The sequence below is a fragment of the Phyllosticta capitalensis genome (assembly GCF_038381095.1).
Source record: "Phyllosticta capitalensis strain CBS 128856 chromosome Unknown BKA78scaffold_8, whole genome shotgun sequence".
In the NCBI taxonomy this organism is placed as follows: domain Eukaryota; kingdom Fungi; phylum Ascomycota; class Dothideomycetes; order Botryosphaeriales; family Phyllostictaceae; genus Phyllosticta; species Phyllosticta capitalensis.
Genome location: NW_027117446.1, coordinates 1398298 through 1416913, shown reverse-complemented (window position 1 = coordinate 1416913; position 18616 = coordinate 1398298). Strand labels below are relative to the sequence as shown.

The following is an 18616-nucleotide window of genomic DNA, read 5'->3' as shown; positions in this document are numbered from 1 at the left end:
CCTCGCCTCACGGTCCTACCGGCTACCCGGACATGGAAACCGACAGAGCGGCGAATGATGGTATCAACCATGCCCCAGCAACTTCGCATGCCGAAGACGCCATTGCCGACTTTCTTCGCGAAGTGGAAGAGTCCTTGTCTACAACTCAAGCCCCTCCTCCACCATCTGACCCTGAACCAAAATCTGCTTTCAAACGCGGCACCGACAAGATCAAGAAGACCGTCAAGCTCAAGACTCGCGTCAAGCGCAAACCTGTCGACCAAGAAGAAGACTCACCAGAAGCTGCTGATAGGCCCCAGCCCACCTACCAATCTTCGACGACCGACCTACCTTTCCCCGGCTCATCAGTCCTGGATGACGCCCCCCAAATGCCTCCACCGGACATGGACGACGCATACATGCCATGGCGAACCGCCAGCCCGCTACGCTCCACATCTCCCACCCGACCTTGGTCACCTACCCGTCCTTCAGAGTGGCCTCGTCCGCCTGTGTCCAACGCAGGCTTTGAGCCTGTTGACATTAATGGCAGCCCTCGGCCAGGAACTCCTTCGTCTCGCTACGCAGGCGGTGCCAGACGTCCGTTGCCTCCACAGCCCCTCTTTCCCCGACGCCCAGGATCTTCAGACTCCAAGGCAAGCGAGGCTACCATCAACATTGACGGCGAGGACGATGTCTTTGGACCCGATGATGACGAGAAGAGGCCCGAGCTGCACAGTGTAGATTCCTTCAACAGCCACTCGACCTTTACCGACGAATTCTACGGCGAAAAGCACGTAGGACCTGCTCCAGCAGGTAAACAAGAACGCCGTGGAGCCCGTGAAGCCAGGATGGAGAAGCGCGAGGTCAAACTCGTCAACGGCGAGCTCATTCTCGAGTGTAAGATCCCTACCACGCTGTACAGCTTTCTTCCCAGGAAGGATGGCACCGAGTTCACGCACATGCGGTACACGGCCGTGACCTGTGACCCTGACGACTTTGTCGACAATGGGTACAAGGTGCGTCAGAACTTTGGTCCGACGGAGCGCGAGACGGAGCTCTTCATCGCCATCACCATGTACAACGAGAACGAGATTGACTTTACGCGCACCATGCACGGTGTCATGAGGAACATTTCGCACTTTTGCTCGCGTGCAAAGAGTCGGACGTGGGGCAAGGACGGCTGGCAAAAGATTGTTGTTTGCATCATATCCGACGGACGGTCCAAAGTGCACCCCCGAGTCCTCGACGCACTCGCAGCCATGGGATGCTATCAAGAGGGCATCGCCAAAAACACTGTCAACGACAAGGAGGTTACTGCTCACGTGTACGAGTACACAACCCAGGTATCGCTCGACGCGGACCTCAAGTTCAAGGGAGCAGAAAAGGGCATCGTGCCATGCCAAATCATCTTCTGTCTCAAGGAAAAGAACGCAAAGAAGCTCAACTCGCACCGTTGGTTCTTCAACGCCTTTGGTCGCGCGCTGAACCCAAACATTTGCATCTTGCTCGACGTCGGCACCAAGCCTGGCCCCAAGTCTTTGTATTACCTGTGGAAGGCGTTTGATACCGACTCGAACGTCGCGGGAGCGGCAGGAGAAATCAAGGCCGGAAAGGGCAAGGGTTGGCTAGGCCTACTCAACCCTCTCGTGGCGTCGCAAAACTTCGAGTACAAAATGTCCAATATCCTGGACAAGCCACTGGAATCGGTCTTTGGGTACATCACGGTGCTTCCTGGAGCCCTGAGTGCGTACCGCTACCACGCACTTCAGAACGATGAGACGGGACATGGCCCGCTGAGCCAATATTTCAAGGGCGAGACGCTACACGGACAGGACGCCGACGTCTTTACCGCAAACATGTACCTGGCTGAAGATCGTATTCTGTGTTGGGAGCTGGTGGCCAAGAGGAACGAGCGATGGGTCTTGAAGTATGTCAAGCGCGCAACGGGCGAGACTGACGTGCCAGGTAAGCAACAGTACCAAAGCTTGTCGCATGCAGAAACTGACATTCACAGATGCCGTGCCCGAGTTCATCTCGCAAAGACGTCGCTGGCTCAACGGCGCCTTCTTCGCGGCCGTCTACTCCCTGCTCCATTTCAAGCAAGTCTGGCTGACGGACCACACGCTCTGGCGCAAGTTCCTATTGCACATCGAGTTCATGTACCAGTTCGTCAGCTTGCTCTTCACGTACTTTTCATTGGCCAACTTCTACCTGACCTTCTACTTCATCGCCGGCTCGCTGTCGGATCCCAAGCTCGACCCGTTCGGCCACAACATCGGCAAAGTCATCTTCGTGATACTGCGGTACGCGTGCGTGCTCCTCATCTGCACGCAGTTCATCCTGTCCATGGGAAATCGGCCGCAAGGCGCAAAGAAGATGTTCCTGTTCAGCATGATTGTGTACGGCGTCATCATGGTGTACACGACGTTTGCCTCGCTCTACATTGTGATTACGCAGATCAAGGACCCGTCGACCGAGTTCCAGCTGGGCAACAACATCTTCACCAACATGATTGTGTCGACCGCCTCGACCATCGGCCTCTACTTCCTCATGTCGTTCCTGTACCTGGACCCGTGGCACATGTTCACCAGCTCGGGCCAGTACTTCGCGCTGCTGCCCAGCTACATTTGCACGCTGCAGGTGTACGCCTTCTGCAACGCGCACGACGTCACCTGGGGCACCAAGGGTGACAACGTAGCAAAGACGGATTTGGGCAGCGCGCGCGGCAGCGCAACGGCCGGCGTCGTCGAGCTCGAAATCCCGTCGGACCAGCTCGACATCGACTCGTGCTACGACGAGGCGCTGCGCAACCTGCGCGACCGCATCGAGGTGCCATCCCCAGGCGTCTCGGAGAGCCAGGCACAAGAAGACTACTACCGCGCCGTGCGGACGTACATGGTGGTGGTGTGGCTCATCGCCAACGCAGTCCTCGCCATGGCCGTGTCCGAGGCGTACCCGGTCGGCGACGTGGGCTCCAACTTCTACCTCAAGTTCATCCTGTGGAGCGTGGCGGCCGTGGCGCTGTTCCGCGCGCTGGGCTCGGGCGCCTTTGCCGTCATCAACATCGTCCAGAGCGTCGCCGAGGGCAAGATGCGCTGGGGCATGCGCTGGGGCTCGTCCAACAACGGCTCCGACGGCTCCGGCGCTGCCTCGTCGGCCAATGCCTCGAGCAAGCGCTGGAGCGGCGGTAGCTATGCCAGCTATCGCAGGCGCAACCGCTGGTTCGGCTGGGCTGATGCTCCCATTTCGGCGGCTGGCGCGGCGGGCTCGTGGGTCGGTGACAAGACGAGGCGGGTCTTCCGCCGTTGAGCCAGTGTGGAGATGTCGTCCCTGGTATGAGATGAACGTCGTCTTCACAATGTGAGGGTGTCTCCTTGGAAAAGGTAGTCGCAGAAAGAATTGGCGGATCGGGGGTTGTTGGATCGCACGCCTCCCGAGGGGTTTTGCTTTCAAGGCAAGGCAAGCATGAAGCGGGCCGTTTTGCATTGGACAGTTGACACAGCAGAAGCAGTTGAGACGAATCGCGGTCGCATGCAGGCGGCGGTAGAACGAGAGAACAGGGGTAATCAGGCGCTCTGGGTGTCCGTCTCTTTGAACACTACTAGCATCATTTCCGTCTCCTTTTCCTTCTTCCTCTTATTTCCTCCTTTTCCTCCATTTCACCGGGGCTTTTCTTCTTATTCGACAAGCATCATCATCATCATCATCATCATGCGACAGCGCGAGCGAAAGAGATGTCGACACGAAAGCTTTTCTTGGTTTTCTTCTTTTCGTTATATACTTATTCTTCAACGCCCCCCACCCATTATGTACATGTATGCATGATACCTCTGATGATCTTCTTCATGTCAACTACCGATGCCACGCGAGCTTGCATGAGGGACCTCGAGGGTTGGTTCCCTTCGGCTTGGATAATATATGGGTACAAATCATCATCATCATTTTTCCATTGACCCTGTTCGTCGAGGTGGCAGACTGCAGTTGATGCTCATCACATCTTCCGCATATCAACCATCACAAGCAAAGACGAAGTGAAGGTAGGGGGATCATCAGAGCGGCAGGCAGAAGGAGACTGGGAGTCGTCGAGAGTAGTGAGACCCCACCACAGCCTCTGCCTTGACACCCTGACTGACAGCCATCCATCACCATGACCAAAGAGGGCAACAGACACAAGCCCCTCCCCTCCCTCACTGTCCTGGGGCTTTTTTTTTCAGCCTCAGCCACACACTAGGCCTTGAAAGACTACAAAAAATTGTGATTGACGTCTAAGAAGTCAAGCTATGTAGGTAGTAGATACTTTGCATGAGCAGAGAGATTCAATGATGTCGAGAGCGAAGATTGAGCCAATGACCCACATAGCCAGCGCCTCCCATCTCGACAGAAGCAGAGCAACGACAGATGACAGGAAATAATCACATCCACCTCAACATCAGTACAAAGAAAAAACAAAAAATCAAAGAAACTCCGCCCGTCATAAGTTACCCAGGACCCCCATGAATGAACCCAATCCCGTTCCATCCATGCGTTGTTGCGTTGCTTCATTTCGTGTCCCGTGCGTCCAATTCCTCCCTTTACACAGCGACGACGACGTCTCACCCACTGATTCAGTACCCCTTGGCGACCTCGCCCGCGACGCCAGCAATGTAGCATGTAGCCGTGGCCCAGATGAGCGTCGTCAAGACGGTGCGCACACCCTGTCGCCGATTGCGCTTCTCCTGCTCCGCCTTGGCGCGCTGCTGGCCGGTGAATACGGCCTCGGTGCGGCGCACCTTTTTGCCGCTGCGGTGTGCGTGGTGGTGGCCCGAGGGGGCGCTCCTAAACGCAGCATGTCCGTCATCGAAAGATGCGCGGTTGGTCTCCGATGCCGCGCTGCGGCTGTCCGGCTGGTCGACGACAGGATCCAAGTTGACGTAGCCGGTGGGGCTCATGGTCGTGGGGGTGGGCGGGAGTGGGATGGTGGTGCCGTCGACGGGGTTGGCACGGAGGGGCTTGGAGCGCGCGGCGTCGGAGGGAGCAGCATGGCCATCGCGGAGCCGGAGGACGAGCAGGTCGGCCGTGCTGGCGACTGGCTCGTAGCCTTCTTTTCCGAGTTGCTTGAGGTGAGGCAGAAACTTGACTGGGTTGGCAAGTTTGGAGAGAGCAACGCTCAGAGAGACAGGCATCTCGCCGGATGACTTGACGGTTGATGTCGTCTCTGAAGTCTCGACAGTCCGCGAGCTACGATCATAGGCCAGCAGTTTGTAGTGTCGCACCTGGGTCTTTGAGTTGCTGCTCTCACTGGAGAGGGGCGCGGCGGCTTGCGCAGTGTTCAAGGTCTCTGCCAGCTTCTCTTCGCGGGTCTCTTTGATTGGAACCTCCTTGACAGCGCGGTTCCGAGCGGCCAGCTCAGCTTCGAGATTGTCAGGCTTGAATTTGTACTTGTTGGGGTTTTTGGCTTCATGGTCCACGAGGCTTTGGTGAATACTCTCGTCCAGACGTCCCTCATTCTCGGGGTGTGCAGAGGCCGGCAGTGGAGTTGCCGGTTGCCGATGGTCGTAGGTGATTTTGCCGTAGTGCTTCTCGTAAATTTCGCGGATTGCTCTGGATAGGGAAACATCGTTGAAGAGCCCGTTCACGTTGTCCAGGGCTTTCTTGGCCTCAAGTGGTGATGGAGTTTTGGCATCCTGGGCACCAATTGAGCTTGTCTGTTTGGGTGTTACCGAGCTTGTATCTTTAAAGGGTTTGCTTGCGTCTTTGGAATTCTCATGCCCAACCCTCTTGCGCTGGTTCGTGTGGCGTTCTTCAAGCTCCAGTTCATGCGAAGTCTCAAGATCAAGTGGTTGCAGGGAGTAGCCGTACCAGTCTTTGACAACCTCAGGCGATGATTCTTTGCGACGTTGCTCGACAGACTTGGGGGTGGCAAACTTGTCCGAGCAGACATTCGAATAGAATCCCGCACCGATGGGCGCCTCTTCAAGCTCCTCTGCAAGCGACTTCTTCTCGCCGTTCCGAACAGCCTCCATTTCGCGAGTGTAAGAAGACTGTAGGCCTGTGGGGTCTTTGGAGTACCCGTCATCCGGCATTGCCTCAGCTTCGCCCCTTGCCCTGAGTTCCTCCTCCAAACTCTTCCCAGATGCAAGCTCCCGTTGGTAAGATGTCTCGAGACCCATGGGATCCTTGGAGTAGCCATCATCCATCAACTCAGGCTCCGCCTTTGCCTGCAATTCACTTTCGAGAGATTGCCCAGACATGCGCTCTCTTTCAAACGATGTCTGTAGACCTGTGGGTTTCCGGGAATATCCGTCGTCGTACTGTTCAGGCACTTCCTTTGCAGAAATGTCGGCAGCAAGGTCGCGACCAGACTCCTTTTCCCTTAAGTACGAGGTTTGCAGTCCAATAGGGTCTTTCGAGTATCCGTCGTCAAAACTTGCCCGATTTACGTGGCGTGAGAGAGCGGTTTCCAGTCCCGGTGACTCGGCTGTTGGCTGTCTAGTTGGTTTTTGGGATGTCTTCTGGGCCGACTCTTGGGCCACATCTTGCGATGACGTGCGGCGGACCGGTAGCTCGATTTTACTGCCATCCTCATCCTCAAAAGAATCGGCCTTGCGAATTCTTTCAAAGTCCTGAGCAAGTCTCTGAACCTCCACGTCATCTCGGGTATCTTCTTTGGTTCTTCTCCTTCCCATGCGAGACCGGATATCGTCAGCGGTCAAAAGATCAATGTCATCCTCGGGCAGCTTGTTCCTTCGAATGCGGCCAAAGGGAGTTTCGACTGATTCGGCGGGAGTGAATGGCTTCTCCGGATCGTGCTCTGGCTTATACCATGGCGCGCTTACAGACCGTCTCTTGGGCTCACTTTCTTCCCTGGGAGGTGGCGGATCCAAGCCTTGTCGCGCGTACCAGTCCTCGAAACGAGGTGCTGGAGTCTTCTTTTGCTTGGCATCAAAGGCATTCAAAGCGTCATCACGAGGGTCGCGGTAATCTTTGGATGCGTCATAAGAAGCACATGGGTCGTTCTGGTTCTCTGCAGCAGCGGAGCCGGTTTCTTGAGGTGATGATATTGAGCTGGCCTTTGATAGTCCATCTTGGGCCGCGGCTTCTCCAGGCTGCACGTCTTTTGATGACTTTTCAACCATGCGGCCACTTATGGGATCATACTCAAGACGACTTGTCGCAACTGTTTCTGACTCGAAGGGTATCACATGAGGGTATGACGAGGCTTGCTGGGTGGGAATCGGTGCAGCGTCTGTTCTATCCTTGGCTGGTGTCAAAGGGCTCTGCTCCGTGCCGTCGACAATTTGGGCGGACACGCCACCCACTGGTAACGTTCGGCGGCAGGGTCGCAGTATTGGCGATTGCGATGATGATTCGCCCTCGCGTAAACGGTTCGACCATCCAAAGATGGCCTCGTACGGATCCTTGTCAACCTCACGGCGGAAGGCATCCATCCGCCTCTCAAAGTGTCTCCACTCTTCATCGAATGGGTCTGCCTTCCATCTCGGCCAACGGTTCCTGCCCCAACCGCCAATGCTACGGGTGTAAGCTGGTGGGTGCGAGGCTTTGGACAGAGCGGCTTTGACGACGCCATTGTTCGTTCTATGTGGCAACATGGTGGCGGACGAGGCAAGGACTCGAGGAGAGGGTCGGGCTCATGTGTCAGACGGCAGGTCCAGACTCGCGTGAGATCTGCCAATTGATGGTGGTCAGTGACTTGGAGATGAAATGGCGGATACAAGACGAGTAGCAATATTGGAACATCCAGCGGAATCAGCAGAAAAAGAAGAGGTGAGACGAAGGCAAGTAAGGTGGTGTAAGCCCAAGGGCGGCGGATAAGGTAGCTGTGGTGCGGGGAGAGCTGGGAGCTTGGATCCTTGCACACGGATAGCACGTACCAGGGACAGAGGTTGGAGAAGATTGCACACGGAGAAAGAGTAGGAGATTTGGTGGCGGAGTGAGTGGAGGAAATGAGGCTGAAGAACAAAGGTGAAAGAGGAGCGAGGTTGAAGAAGAAGGGAGTAAGGTAGGGTCGAGGTAGACAAGAGACGGGCTGGCGGACTGCGCCAGCGGGCGAAGGCGGGCGCGATTGGCGCTTTGCGGGGTCGGCCGGGTGTGGAGAAGAACAGGGCAGGGAGACGGAGAGACCAGGGTCAACACCAACTCGAGCATCTGCCGCAGCAACGCCCGCCGGTACTGTCGCTTGATCGTCTGATGGGCTGATGTCTGTCTCCAATCCAGCACTATTGCCGCCGTGCAGTCGACATGATGCTCTGCAATCCATCCGGACTCTCCGCCACCATCACGATAGCACGCCGGAGCTTGTCTCCATCTGGCCGCCATGAAACCATCTACGGCCCGTCTGCTATCTCCACACGTGACGGACATCTATCGTGATGGGTCTGCTCATCCTTCAGGCCATCTAAAGGCCCGTCCGACTCTCTGTTGGTGGAGACGCTCTCAGCCTCGGCTTCAACTCCACCTCCTCGTTCTGGTGCCTCCGACAGGCACCTTACGCCAAAATGCGTTACAGCTCTCATGTCCATGGCTGACAGAAACATCTTTTCCTTTTAATGCAGTCGTCCATATATCATACAGGCCCTCTTGTTGGCAACTGGGCTCTCCCGCGTCGTCATCGCCCTTGTGGTGGAAGCGCCCTACTCGCTCCCTCGCCTTCAATATGCACCTGATTCTCAAGAACAATGTGCATCCGACTCCCAGAAGTGGATTCACCCTCATTCGCCGCCGCGCTCTTCTGATCCTGCGTGTCGCCGGCCGCTGCCCAACCGGTGCAGTTGGTGTTGCTCGAATTATGCGGGAGATTATCCAGCTTGAACGACGGGAGTCGCTGCAATCCCGGCGGGTACCCTCTGCTCGTCCTGCCAGTCCCACTGCTGGGTGTCATTTCTTCCACGCTTCCAGCGCAGCCTGGGATGCGCTTCATCAGGGGTCGAAGAGTTGGGAGTGAGCCGGCCGTCAATCCGACCCCCGACTCGACTATCGACCACATAGCGCCGGAGCCCAGTTCCTGCAGAAACTCCTCGGGATGCCGCGTGTAGTATACGACGTTTGCGAGCCTTATTATCGTGGCAGTACTCGCGCTAAACATTGACTATGATCAGCCGCGCATGTCAGGAGCGACAGTGGTAGGCGTGACTTACAGCGCGCCTAGTGCCAACACAACAACCAAAGAAGCCTTGACGCCCTTCATCAACCGCACGCGCCAAAGCAGGACAACCGGCATGGCAGCGCATATCCAATCGCTGGCTATCGACGTGGTGGACAGAACGTACGAAGCCGGGAGCAGCGTCTTCTTCGGACTACTGCAGTGGCCTTTGGAAGTGTCCCACGTCGCCGAAACCGGCTTGCAATTGGCCAGGATGGCAATGTCTGACCAGAGAGCACCGAATGCCGTCAGGAAGACGACAAAGTACAGCACGTAGCGGTGGATTGGTCGGTATGATATGCGCATGAGCGTGACGCATATGCTGGCCTTGATTGGGATGGTGCCGAGGCAGTACCAGAACTGAAAGAAGAATGACCACTGCGCTTTTCTGTTAGTCCTCTCCTGCTTCACCCGTTGGCGCAAGTTCCGAGGGTGCGACGTGCCTTTTGTGCGCTGACGATGTCTTGTTGCGAAGTGATATTCTTCAAGACATCGCCTACTCCGTAAAAAGTCATAGTTATCGTGGCCTGGCACGCCAGCGTGTAAAAGACCTGTGGATAGCAGCCTCAGTCAGCCCACTGCGCCTCGACCAGACGCAAAAGCCACCGAACAGGCATTGGGGGGACACCAAATGGTTAAAGGCGGGTAACTTACCAGACCAACACACATCAAGACATCATCGACGCCAAAACTCCGTATGCGCCATCGCACCAAGACCCTGATGATGACAATGATCCAAGACAGCGTCAGCAGAAAGACGGTGATGGTGAAGAGATTCCGTCCAGGGCCCTCATTGGGGAAGTGGGACATGGCAAGAAGAGCGGCGGCGGCGGGCTGACCGTCGTGTGGTACCTAGGTCAGGTTCGCGGCGGGTGGGTGCAGGCAGCCAGGCACAACCTAATGGTTGATTAGAAGCGATCAAGGGTCTTGGCTCAAACCCATTCAGGTCGAAAAGTATCTGCACATCAGAGAGGGAGAGTAAGTTTGGTGGACCGCAGCCAACGATCGACGGGGGTGTTAGTGAATCAGTCAGTCAGTCGGGGAGCCGGGGAGGACCAGTTGACGACAAGCCCGCAACGCATTATCGAATGGCCTTGTCTGGCCTCTGGCAGAATGGAAGAAAAAACCATGATATGGGCGGCCTGGACCATATTTGTTGGAGCCACCACCACCACCGCCGACCACAGTGCTCTACTGTCCGCACAGCGAGCCCGTCTGGGATAACCCGACATCCCGGCGGGCATCAAACAAGAGTCCGCAACGGCAAAACACCATGGGCAGCTCTGAGCTCCGACGCGCTGCCTACCTAAGCTTTTGAGCCATGCGACTGCAGGAGACCTGGCTGTCCTGGGGGAACATCCCAGCATGGCACCGCTTGGCCCAACGGCGACCCCACTTGTGGCTGGCCATAACGTGTCGTCCTGAGGGGGGTTGCTGCTGTGCGATGTTCCTGCATACGCGTCGGGGATGGTTGGTCGACGGCCAGCGAGCAGCAGCAAAAAGAAAAGCAAGCAACGCGTCCAAGAAGCAAAACCTTCAACCACCTACATCCTCAAAAGGCGCCATGCATGCTCACGAAGCGTCCAGAACGCCGATCACCGTTGCACGCGCAACGCAGGGCCGGTCTGAGATCTGCTCTCACTACCGCTGTCTGTGCCTATGGTGGTGTCGAAAGATCTTCCCGCCTTGAACGCCTGCTTTTGCTCCACCCGCATACGTGGACGCCCTCTGGTGAAAGTCTCAGGCCATGACATGAGGCTGCCCGTGATTGCGTTTTCGCACTCGCATACGAAAAAGCATCTCCTGCAGGCTGCAAAAGGCTTGTTTCGACACTGCAAGGCTCGGCGCGCAACTAAGTCTATTCCCCCATTTGTTTTTTCCCCGCGTCGTTGAAATAGCCGTCAAGTGTGGCTGGAAGGGGGCGTTTGCGCGAGTAGTAGGTAAAATAGGCAGTAAGCAGGCGGGGGTCTCTTTTCAATAGTTCGAGCAAGTATTGCCATCATCGTATCGTACAGTAGGTGCGGGATACGACATACGAGCCATGGCCCGAGAACCCGAGCAATAGCGTCCGTCGTGACTGGAATCCTGATTATTATTGCCCAACGAAACAGCGTCCAATTGCAGAAAAAAATGGGAAAAGGTGAAACAAATTTTGAGCATCATCGTGGACCTCATTGGCCCCAGACAGTCTTAATGCAAGGATATACGCTCCCCTGATGGAAGCTCCGTACAGCGATCCCTTGTGTACTGGAGGGATATAGGCACGCTAATTTACTGATCTATGGATTAGTCGGGGCAGCTGAAGTCCGAAAGAGCGATTCTCTGGGCGTCATTTTACTGACTTTGGTGATGTGATTGCTAGGCTGAAGTGACGAATGTGTAATGCTTGGCAGCAGAGATACAGGCGGAGGGGACAGAGATTGATCGCATGGATGAAGATCGCCGAGCATGATAGGGTAGGTAGGAACATAGCTTGTTCGCGTCAAGCAGGTCGTGAAGCCTTTTCTCCGGGACTTGGTATAGCAGACTCACGTCTTCGGTCTTGTCTGTAGCGCAAGTTCTTGTATCCGCGAGATGTGTTTAAGTGGCGGTACCCCTCCTTGTTCCCTTCGTAGCCTTTTCACCTGTCGAACCCGCCTGGGCAGGAACCGAAAGCAGTGTCGATGAAGTGGTCGGGATGTGTCGGACGGACGGGCGGACGGGCGGGATGGACAGATGAAAAGACGGACGGAAACGGGCGGCCCCGTCCATCTCGCGCCGCTCCTCCTGCTCGGCATTTGTATGCCGCTGCCCGCATCCTGTTGTGTTCCCTGGGATGGAAACTATGGGGTTACGTCAAAGGAGCAAAGAAATGGGCTGCGAATGAGCAAGATTAGATGCGCTGGGGTTGCGGATCATTGTTGCCATATCGAAATCTGCTACTTTATATGACTTCTGCTCGCACGGGTCTTGTCGGGGCAGAAGTAGAAAAGTCAGCGCAAGATGGCTGTAGATTGCAGTGCCGAAGAATTTGGATACGTATCCTACATCAATCGTGTCTTTTGTGAGAGATTTGAAGCTTCCAGTCTTGCAGCCAGCAGGGACTGAAAAGCTTCTCATTGCTTTTCGTTGTTCGTGTATCACTCACAGCAAAAGTAGTTGAGTGTGCTCTTTTTCACAACCTGGCTGTATGAGGAGCTGTGGAATGCCTTTGATGCTGACAATTTATATGGAAGGACATGTGCAAGCATGTGACTGACTTTTCCCACAATGTCTTGTTTATAAATTGAATCCTTCGGAAGCAAAATTGCTGAAGACTCCTTGTCCGCGACCGTCTCCAGAGGAGCCGTGTGGTTGTCACAAGGAGTTTTCGGTTTTGGCCGAGCAGCAAACCAAAAAGAGCATGCCATAGTGCGAGAGTTCGAGCACAACAACGCGCCATTGGCTTCATTCTTTTTGGTCTGTCATTTCTCGCCCACCATTTTGCATGGATACTCTTCTGCGTACCATGTGTTCTTGCATTGACCTTGTCACTACGGATACGCAACTTGCTGCTGTAGCTTGTCTGTCCCAGCCAGCTGCACAGGGGAAAACCAACGGCAAAGTGGAAACGCAAAAGGCACAACATGCAGATTGCCTCCTTGTGCGTCAAAGACGAAGACCAAGGCGGCGCGGCAGAGCTAGCTACTACGATATCGATGCTCAGCTTGTCGCCATTGCTGCGCTGGCGCTGGAGGAGCACACGCGTGTCGACAAGGCCAAGAAGCGCGTATCAGACGCATGGACTTGACTTGATGCTTGTTATTCTTTTGGGGGTTGTTCTTCCTCCTCTTTTGTCTCTGCAGGTCCGCTTTGGCCAAGTGCTACTTACTCAAGGAACGACCAAAGGCTGGAGGTTGATTGCGGAGGTATTTTTAGAATTGAAAGGAGATGAAAGATCAATTGGCAACCGAGAAATGTTTGAAATGACAGAGGACGTAGTGAAAAAAAAAGAGCCTAGCGAGGTTATCTTGATTGATTAGTTCCAACATCTTGACCGGCCGAAGCATGTGCTGTGCAGCCACCTAAGGCGATGTGGAATACCCCATGAGTTGACGCGCCATTCTGTAAAGATTTGACGGCTTCGGGTAAGCAATTACTGATCGACAACCCTGGAGAAAGCTTCTGCCGATGATGGTGGATGGGAGAAATGAGAATGTGGTCTTCATCTCGTTGATGACCCAAGTTAGAGAAGTATTGATGCATGTCTGCACATTCGTGTCAATTTCATTGATCCTCATGGAATCTCATCTCGCTTCAAGGCGTCGGCGTCGTTCGAGGGACGTCGAGAGAAGAAGTTGGGGGCGGGAGAGGGAAAGGTTTCGCTAGCGCCAGGTCCCTGTTGACTCGCAGATCCCGAACCCAATCATCGTCAGGCCGACTGCGATACATCATGGTGCGCTCGATGCCATCTGCGCTCACCTACGAGCCTGTGGCGCAATGCTCCGTAAGTCATCTCTCTTCTGAACATTGTACCACTGCTAACGAAACAAGACCACCAGAGCCCGTGCTGCAACGCTTCACCTCCCACATGGCCCTGTTCAGCTACCTATGTTCATGCCCGTGGCAACACAAGCTTCGCTCAAAGGACTCACCTACGAACAACTGGAGGACACGGGATGCAGACTGTGCCTGAACAACACGTATCATCTGTGAGACGGAATTGTCCAAGCTGGGGAGGCATAGGCTTACACCAGCTCAAGAGGCTTGAAGCCCGGACAGGCAACGCTGGACGCTGTCGGTGGTGCACACAAGCTACAAGGATGGTCGCATAATATCCTGACAGGTAATTGCAGGCAAAAACAAGCTAGACAATATCAGCACGAGGCTTACTAGGACACAGACAGTGGTGGGTCGGTCATCACGGTCTCCTGCTCTTACGGGCCATACTGATGACTGGACCAGATTCCAAATGGTATCGCTCCTCAAACTTGCAAAGGTCACCGAGGAAGGTGTTCGGTTCCTAAGCCCTCACGATGGCACGCCAATGTACGCAGACTATTTTTGGTCTGGATACAAACCCATCTGACAAACCAACAGGCTGCTCACCCCCGAGCATTCAATTTCCCTCCAAAATAGCATTGGCTCGGATATCATTATGCAGCTGGACGACGTCATTGCAACGACCTCCCCGGACCATGCGCGAATCAAGGAAGCCACGGAACGTTCGATTCGCTGGTTGGATCGTTGCATCGAGGCACACAAGTACCCCGAGCGTCAAAATCTCTTTTGCATCATCCAAGGCGGTCTTGATTTGGAGCTTCGCAGGAAATGCTGCGAGGAGATGGTGGCACGCGATACTCCCGGAATTGCAATCGGAGGGCTTTCTGGCGGCGAGGCAAAGGAGGCGTACTGTTCCGTGGTAAAGGAGTGCACCGCTCTGCTCCCTGAAAACAAACCACGCTACGTCATGGGTGTGGGCTATCCGGAGGATCTGGTGGTATCAGTTGCACTTGGCGCAGACATGTTTGACTGCGTCTGGCCGACTCGGACGGCGGTAAGTCGCAATAAGATGCAATCTATTTTAAAAGACTAACGAGATAGCGCTTTGGAAACGCCCTCACTTCTGGTGGAGTGCTGAACCTCCGCCGAGTCGCATACGCCAACGACTTTTCGCCGATAGAAGAAGGGTGCGTTTGCACGTGTTGCCGGCCGCGAGAAGAGGGAGGACTGGGAATCACCAAGGCCTTCATCTACCACGTGGCGTCCAAGGAGACATCGGCAGCTCACCTCCTGACCATGCACAATGTGCAGTTCCAGATCTCGCTTATGGAGTCGGTGCGCAAGTCGATTATTGAGGATCAATTTCCGCAGTTTCTGAGGGACTTTTTCCTCAAGTTGTACCCGAACAAGAAGTATCCAGAATGGGTTGTTGGAGCGCTGGAAGGAGTTGGTGTACAGTTGGCATAGAATTGTAAAAGAGAAGAGTGTCTAGAACAGAAGACGTAAATAGAGGGTCGTGGTCCCTGCGCGAGCGATGGAAGGGATTCCGTCAGAGGTGTCAGTGCCCGCCGTTGTGGTAGGGCTGAATCGACAAGAAGGTTGTTGCCCCTCCCGTCCCCTGCCACTCACCCGCGCTCGCGTCGACAACTTTCCACTGCGACCCAAACACAAAACAATGCGCCTCTGACTGTCTGCTCCACATCATCAACACTGACCACCATTCGTTTCCCCTGGCCGCCCCCGCGACGCTGTCGCTCCTGGTGCTGTCATGAATCCCTTCCCGCCTTCAGGCTCGCAGCCGCCCCATCATGAACAAGCTGTTCGCAAACCGCAACCCGTAAACATTGACGCCGACCAGCTCGACAAGACCATGAAGAACCTCGCAATAAGCACCACTCCGCCCAAATCCTCCCTCTCCTCCTCTCCGTCCGCCATGGACTCGCCCTACCTCCGAGCCGCCGGTCTGCAACAGGCTCCAAAGTCGCCGTCGCCAGGCGCGCTTCCCAGCCCAGTTCCGCGTAGCGCCAGCAGACTGAGCGTCGGCCGCCCCGCCTCGCCTGCCCTTTCTCATCGGGGCTCAAAGACTTCGCTCCAAGGTGGAGAGAATACTCCGCGCAAAGTGTCCTCTTCAAGGCGCTTATCGAGCAACCGAAATTCGTCCTCTCCCTTGCACCCGCCCAACTCGCCTCTCCCCCCGGCCGTTGACGAGCCCCCACCGCTCACAGCACAAAAGATTGCCGAAGACTGGTTCGCAAAGGAGTTGGAACACCACAAATATGGACAGAAGACCCAGACCGTCGTCATCTTGCACGATGCGTGCTACGGACATCGCTTCTCGCGGCCCAAGACGAGTAAGAGCCACTTGAGCATGATCGTGGAGCGTCCGGAGAGGGTGCTTGCCAGTATCCTAGGTATCGCGACGGCCTATGTGAGATTTGGCGAGCGGCACGCTGGTGGACCTCATGCCCCGCATCCAAAGCGCGATCCCGTTTCAGACCTGCCGTTTACCATCAAGCGCTCCTCGCGCGTCCAAGACATTACCTCGCCGATTGTGACCAATGTTCATGGGACAAAATGGATGAAGGAGCTACAAGAAATGTGCAGTCTGGCTGGGGAAAAGCTCGCGCAAAATACAAAGGAGGTTGCAAGAATTGAGGAGGCCGATAAGCCTCAGAAGGCGGAGCTGCACTCTGGCGATTTGTACTTGTCTTCAGAATCGCTCAACGCTCTGCAGGGAGCTCTAGGTGGAGTCTGCGACGGAGTGGATGCTGTTTTTACGGGTCCCAAGGGCCAATCGCGGAATGCGTTTGTCTGCGTACGGCCGCCAGGCCATCACTGCTCCTCGGACTGGCCGTCTGGATTCTGCTGGTTGAACAACGTTCATGTCGGCATAGAGTATGCGGCGCAGACACACGGCCTCACTCACGCAGCAATCATCGACTTTGATCTCCACCATGGCGATGGATCGCAATCTATCACGTGGGAGCGCAACGAAAAGGTGGCAAACATGCCAGCGAAGCAACCAAAGAACGCGCCGCCGCTTAAGAGGACCCGGATTGGCTATTTCTCGCTGCACGACGTCAACTCATTTCCCTGCGAAGATGGCGATTATGAAAAGGTTTCTGCGGCTAGTCTTTGCATGGAGAATGCCCACAACCAGACCATATGGAACGTCCATCTGCAGCCGTGGAAGACTGAAGAAGAGTTTTGGAAATTGTACGAAAAGAGATATCTCGTACTTCTCGCAAAAGCGCGGACTTTCCTCCGTACTCATACGCAGCGGTTGCGCTCCTCGCCTGGTCAGCCGCAAGCAAAGGCCGCTATTTTCATCTCTGCCGGATTCGACGCAAGTGAGTGGGAGGGAGCCGGCATGCAGAGGCACAAGGTCAATGTGCCCACTGAATTCTACGCTAGATTCACCCGGGACATTGTCAAGATGTCTCAGGAGCCTGAGCTAGCGGCGGAAGGAAGAGTCATCAGTGTCCTCGAAGGCGGCTACAGCAACCGAGCATTGACCAGCGGCGTACTGAGCCACATCAGCGGTCTTTGCGAAGATCAAGGCACTTCATCAAATGGACCAGCAGATCCTTTTGCAGAAGATGTGTCAATGAGCGACACGACAATGGCAGAAACTGAGAGGAAGTTGCGATACAACACCGAGTGGTGGCAAGAGGATAGCCTCTACGCGTTGGAGACACTCGTCTATCCCGACCCGCCCCCTCCACCAAAGAAATCGCAACGCTCGGGAGCCCGGCCCAACTTTGCCACACCGACCCAATCGTTTACCCGGAAGGTAGTCGACCCGGAGAAGTTCATCAAGAACTCATCGGGCGAATGGGTTCCCGTGAGAGAGTACGCCAGGCCTCCGACACCGCCGCCGCCGGACGTCGACTGGGTTACGGCCGCACATGAGCTTAGCAAGCTGCTGGTGCCAACAGACCGCCAGACTCTGAGCTGCAGGCCCGAAGAGTTGACCGAGCCTCGCGTCAAGAAGGAGAAGGTGCTACCACCCGAAGTGCCCGTGAATACTGGAAGACAGCTGCGTGAGAGAAAGACCAAGGTATCGAATTACTCGGAGCCACCCTCTGACGACGAGTCCTTCCACGCAAAAACAACATCGCGGGCCGATAGTGACAGGAGAAAGACGACGGATGGCGTTTCTTTTAATGCCGGTGACGAAGAGGCAGCGGGCATGGCTCAGCAACGGCGACAAAGTGTCGCATCCGAGGCCACTGAACGCCCAACCAGCAAGGGGTCTGCAGTGGCAGTCAGGCAGCCTACTTCCACCACGGCTGGAAATGTCCAAGCCAAGAAGACGAGGGCTGCGCCGAAGAAGGAGGCGCCTGCCATGAAGCCTCCCCCACGACCCATTGCTTCGAGGATCGGAAATCATGCGGAAGGCAAGAGAAGCAGTTCCGGAGCATCGAGTACCACGAACGAGGCAGGACCTGCATCCAGTGATTTCGATCAGTTGACTTCTGGCATCAAAAAGATCACATTGAAAATGCCGTCGAGAGAGGAGCATGACGCGAGGCAGAAGGCGGCCGCTGAGGAGGACAAGACCAAGAAAAAGACGGTACCACCCAAGGCTAAGAGCAGAGTGGGCGCAGCGCGACGCGAAAAGACAGCAGCAGCATCTTCTACTGCGAAGAAGTCGGCATCTCCAACAACAGGCAGTTCGACAGAAACGGGCCCGGCAGCAAAACTCGCAGCCCCTCCCACTATGCCAGCGCGGACGCAATCCGAAAACGACACGAGCATGACCACGACGGAGCCGAAGCCTATGAAGCTTCCCGAAGCGCGACCACGCTCGCTGTCGCGGCAGTCGATTGAGAACATGGCCGAGGCCATCATGAACTCGCTGCCCCCGTCTCTGGGCTCGCCCTCGGAGCTGTCTGCGGAAGGCACCACGCCCAACGGCATCCTCGAGACGGCCACACACGTCCCGGCCATGCAACCACGCCCCGACACGCCGCCTCCGCCGCCCCCCATGGCCATGCCCGACTTCATCCACTACGAGCCCGGCACGGGGGCCGC

At 55.6% G+C, this 18616-nt stretch overlaps 5 protein-coding genes across 5 annotated transcripts; 3 read left to right on the top strand and 2 right to left on the bottom strand.

Annotated features, from left to right (window-relative positions):
- Positions 1-398: 398 nt before the first annotated feature.
- BKA78DRAFT_254848 (chitin synthase, class II) lies at positions 399-3288 on the top strand (the record flags this gene model as incomplete). The annotated part of the gene is made up of 2 exons (XM_066884938.1): positions 399-1944; positions 1994-3288. The coding sequence occupies 2 exons, from the start codon at positions 399-401 to the stop codon at positions 3286-3288; spliced, it is 2841 nt and encodes a 946-aa protein (XP_066742072.1).
- A 2119-nt stretch (positions 3289-5407) lies between these two features.
- Positions 5408-7702, bottom strand: BKA78DRAFT_178372 (uncharacterized protein). Its single transcript, XM_066883370.1, has 2 exons — positions 5818-7702; positions 5408-5663 (listed from the first exon to the last, which is right to left on the bottom strand). Coding segments are annotated over exons 1-2 (1752 nt in total). The 5' UTR covers positions 7569-7702; the 3' UTR covers positions 5408-5662.
- Positions 7703-8462: 760 nt separating this feature from the next.
- On the bottom strand, positions 8463-10183 carry BKA78DRAFT_178383 (uncharacterized protein). Its single transcript, XM_066883371.1, has 4 exons — positions 9773-10183; positions 9562-9669; positions 9114-9496; positions 8463-9053 (listed from the first exon to the last, which is right to left on the bottom strand). Exons 1-4 carry the CDS (start codon positions 9926-9928, stop codon positions 8585-8587), a joined length of 1116 nt encoding a protein of 371 aa, XP_066742070.1. The 5' UTR covers positions 9929-10183; the 3' UTR covers positions 8463-8584.
- Positions 10184-13506: 3323 nt separating this feature from the next.
- Positions 13507-15260, top strand: BKA78DRAFT_320690 (tRNA-guanine(15) transglycosylase-like protein). Its single transcript, XM_066888967.1, has 7 exons — positions 13507-13583; positions 13631-13788; positions 13840-13922; positions 13980-13989; positions 14042-14125; positions 14177-14633; positions 14681-15260. Exons 1-7 carry the CDS (start codon positions 13530-13532, stop codon positions 15044-15046), a joined length of 1212 nt encoding a protein of 403 aa, XP_066742069.1. The 5' UTR covers positions 13507-13529; the 3' UTR covers positions 15047-15260.
- Positions 15261-15347: 87 nt separating this feature from the next.
- BKA78DRAFT_254771 (histone deacetylase domain-containing protein) lies at positions 15348-17963 on the top strand (the record flags this gene model as incomplete). The annotated part of the gene is made up of 1 exon (XM_066884931.1): positions 15348-17963. A coding segment is annotated over one exon (2616 nt), but the record flags the coding sequence as incomplete, so codon positions are not given.
- Between the last annotated feature and the right edge of the window lie 653 nt (positions 17964-18616).

What these genes read in the sequence shown, in the direction of transcription:
- BKA78DRAFT_178372 (XM_066883370.1), bottom strand. Translation starts at nt 7,568, where the DNA reads ATGTTGCCACATAGAACGAACAATGGCGTCGTCAAAGCCGCTCTGTCC.
- BKA78DRAFT_320690 (XM_066888967.1), top strand. Translation starts at nt 13,530, where the DNA reads ATGGTGCGCTCGATGCCATCTGCGCTCACCTACGAGCCTGTGGCGCAA. An exon ending in AGCCTGTGGCGCAATGCTCC is followed by an intron (nt 13,584 to 13,630) that starts GTAAGTCATCTC and finishes TAACGAAACAAG; the next exon opens with ACCACCAGAGCCCGTGCTGC. An exon ending in CCTCACGATGGCACGCCAAT is followed by an intron (nt 14,126 to 14,176) that starts GTACGCAGACTA and finishes ACAAACCAACAG; the next exon opens with GCTGCTCACCCCCGAGCATT.
- BKA78DRAFT_178383 (XM_066883371.1), bottom strand. Translation starts at nt 9,928, where the DNA reads ATGTCCCACTTCCCCAATGAGGGCCCTGGACGGAATCTCTTCACCATC. An exon ending in TCTTGATGTGTGTTGGTCTG is followed by an intron (nt 9,670 to 9,772) that starts GTAAGTTACCCG and finishes TGCTATCCACAG; the next exon opens with GTCTTTTACACGCTGGCGTG. An exon ending in ACATCGTCAGCGCACAAAAG is followed by an intron (nt 9,497 to 9,561) that starts GCACGTCGCACC and finishes AGAAAAGCGCAG; the next exon opens with TGGTCATTCTTCTTTCAGTT.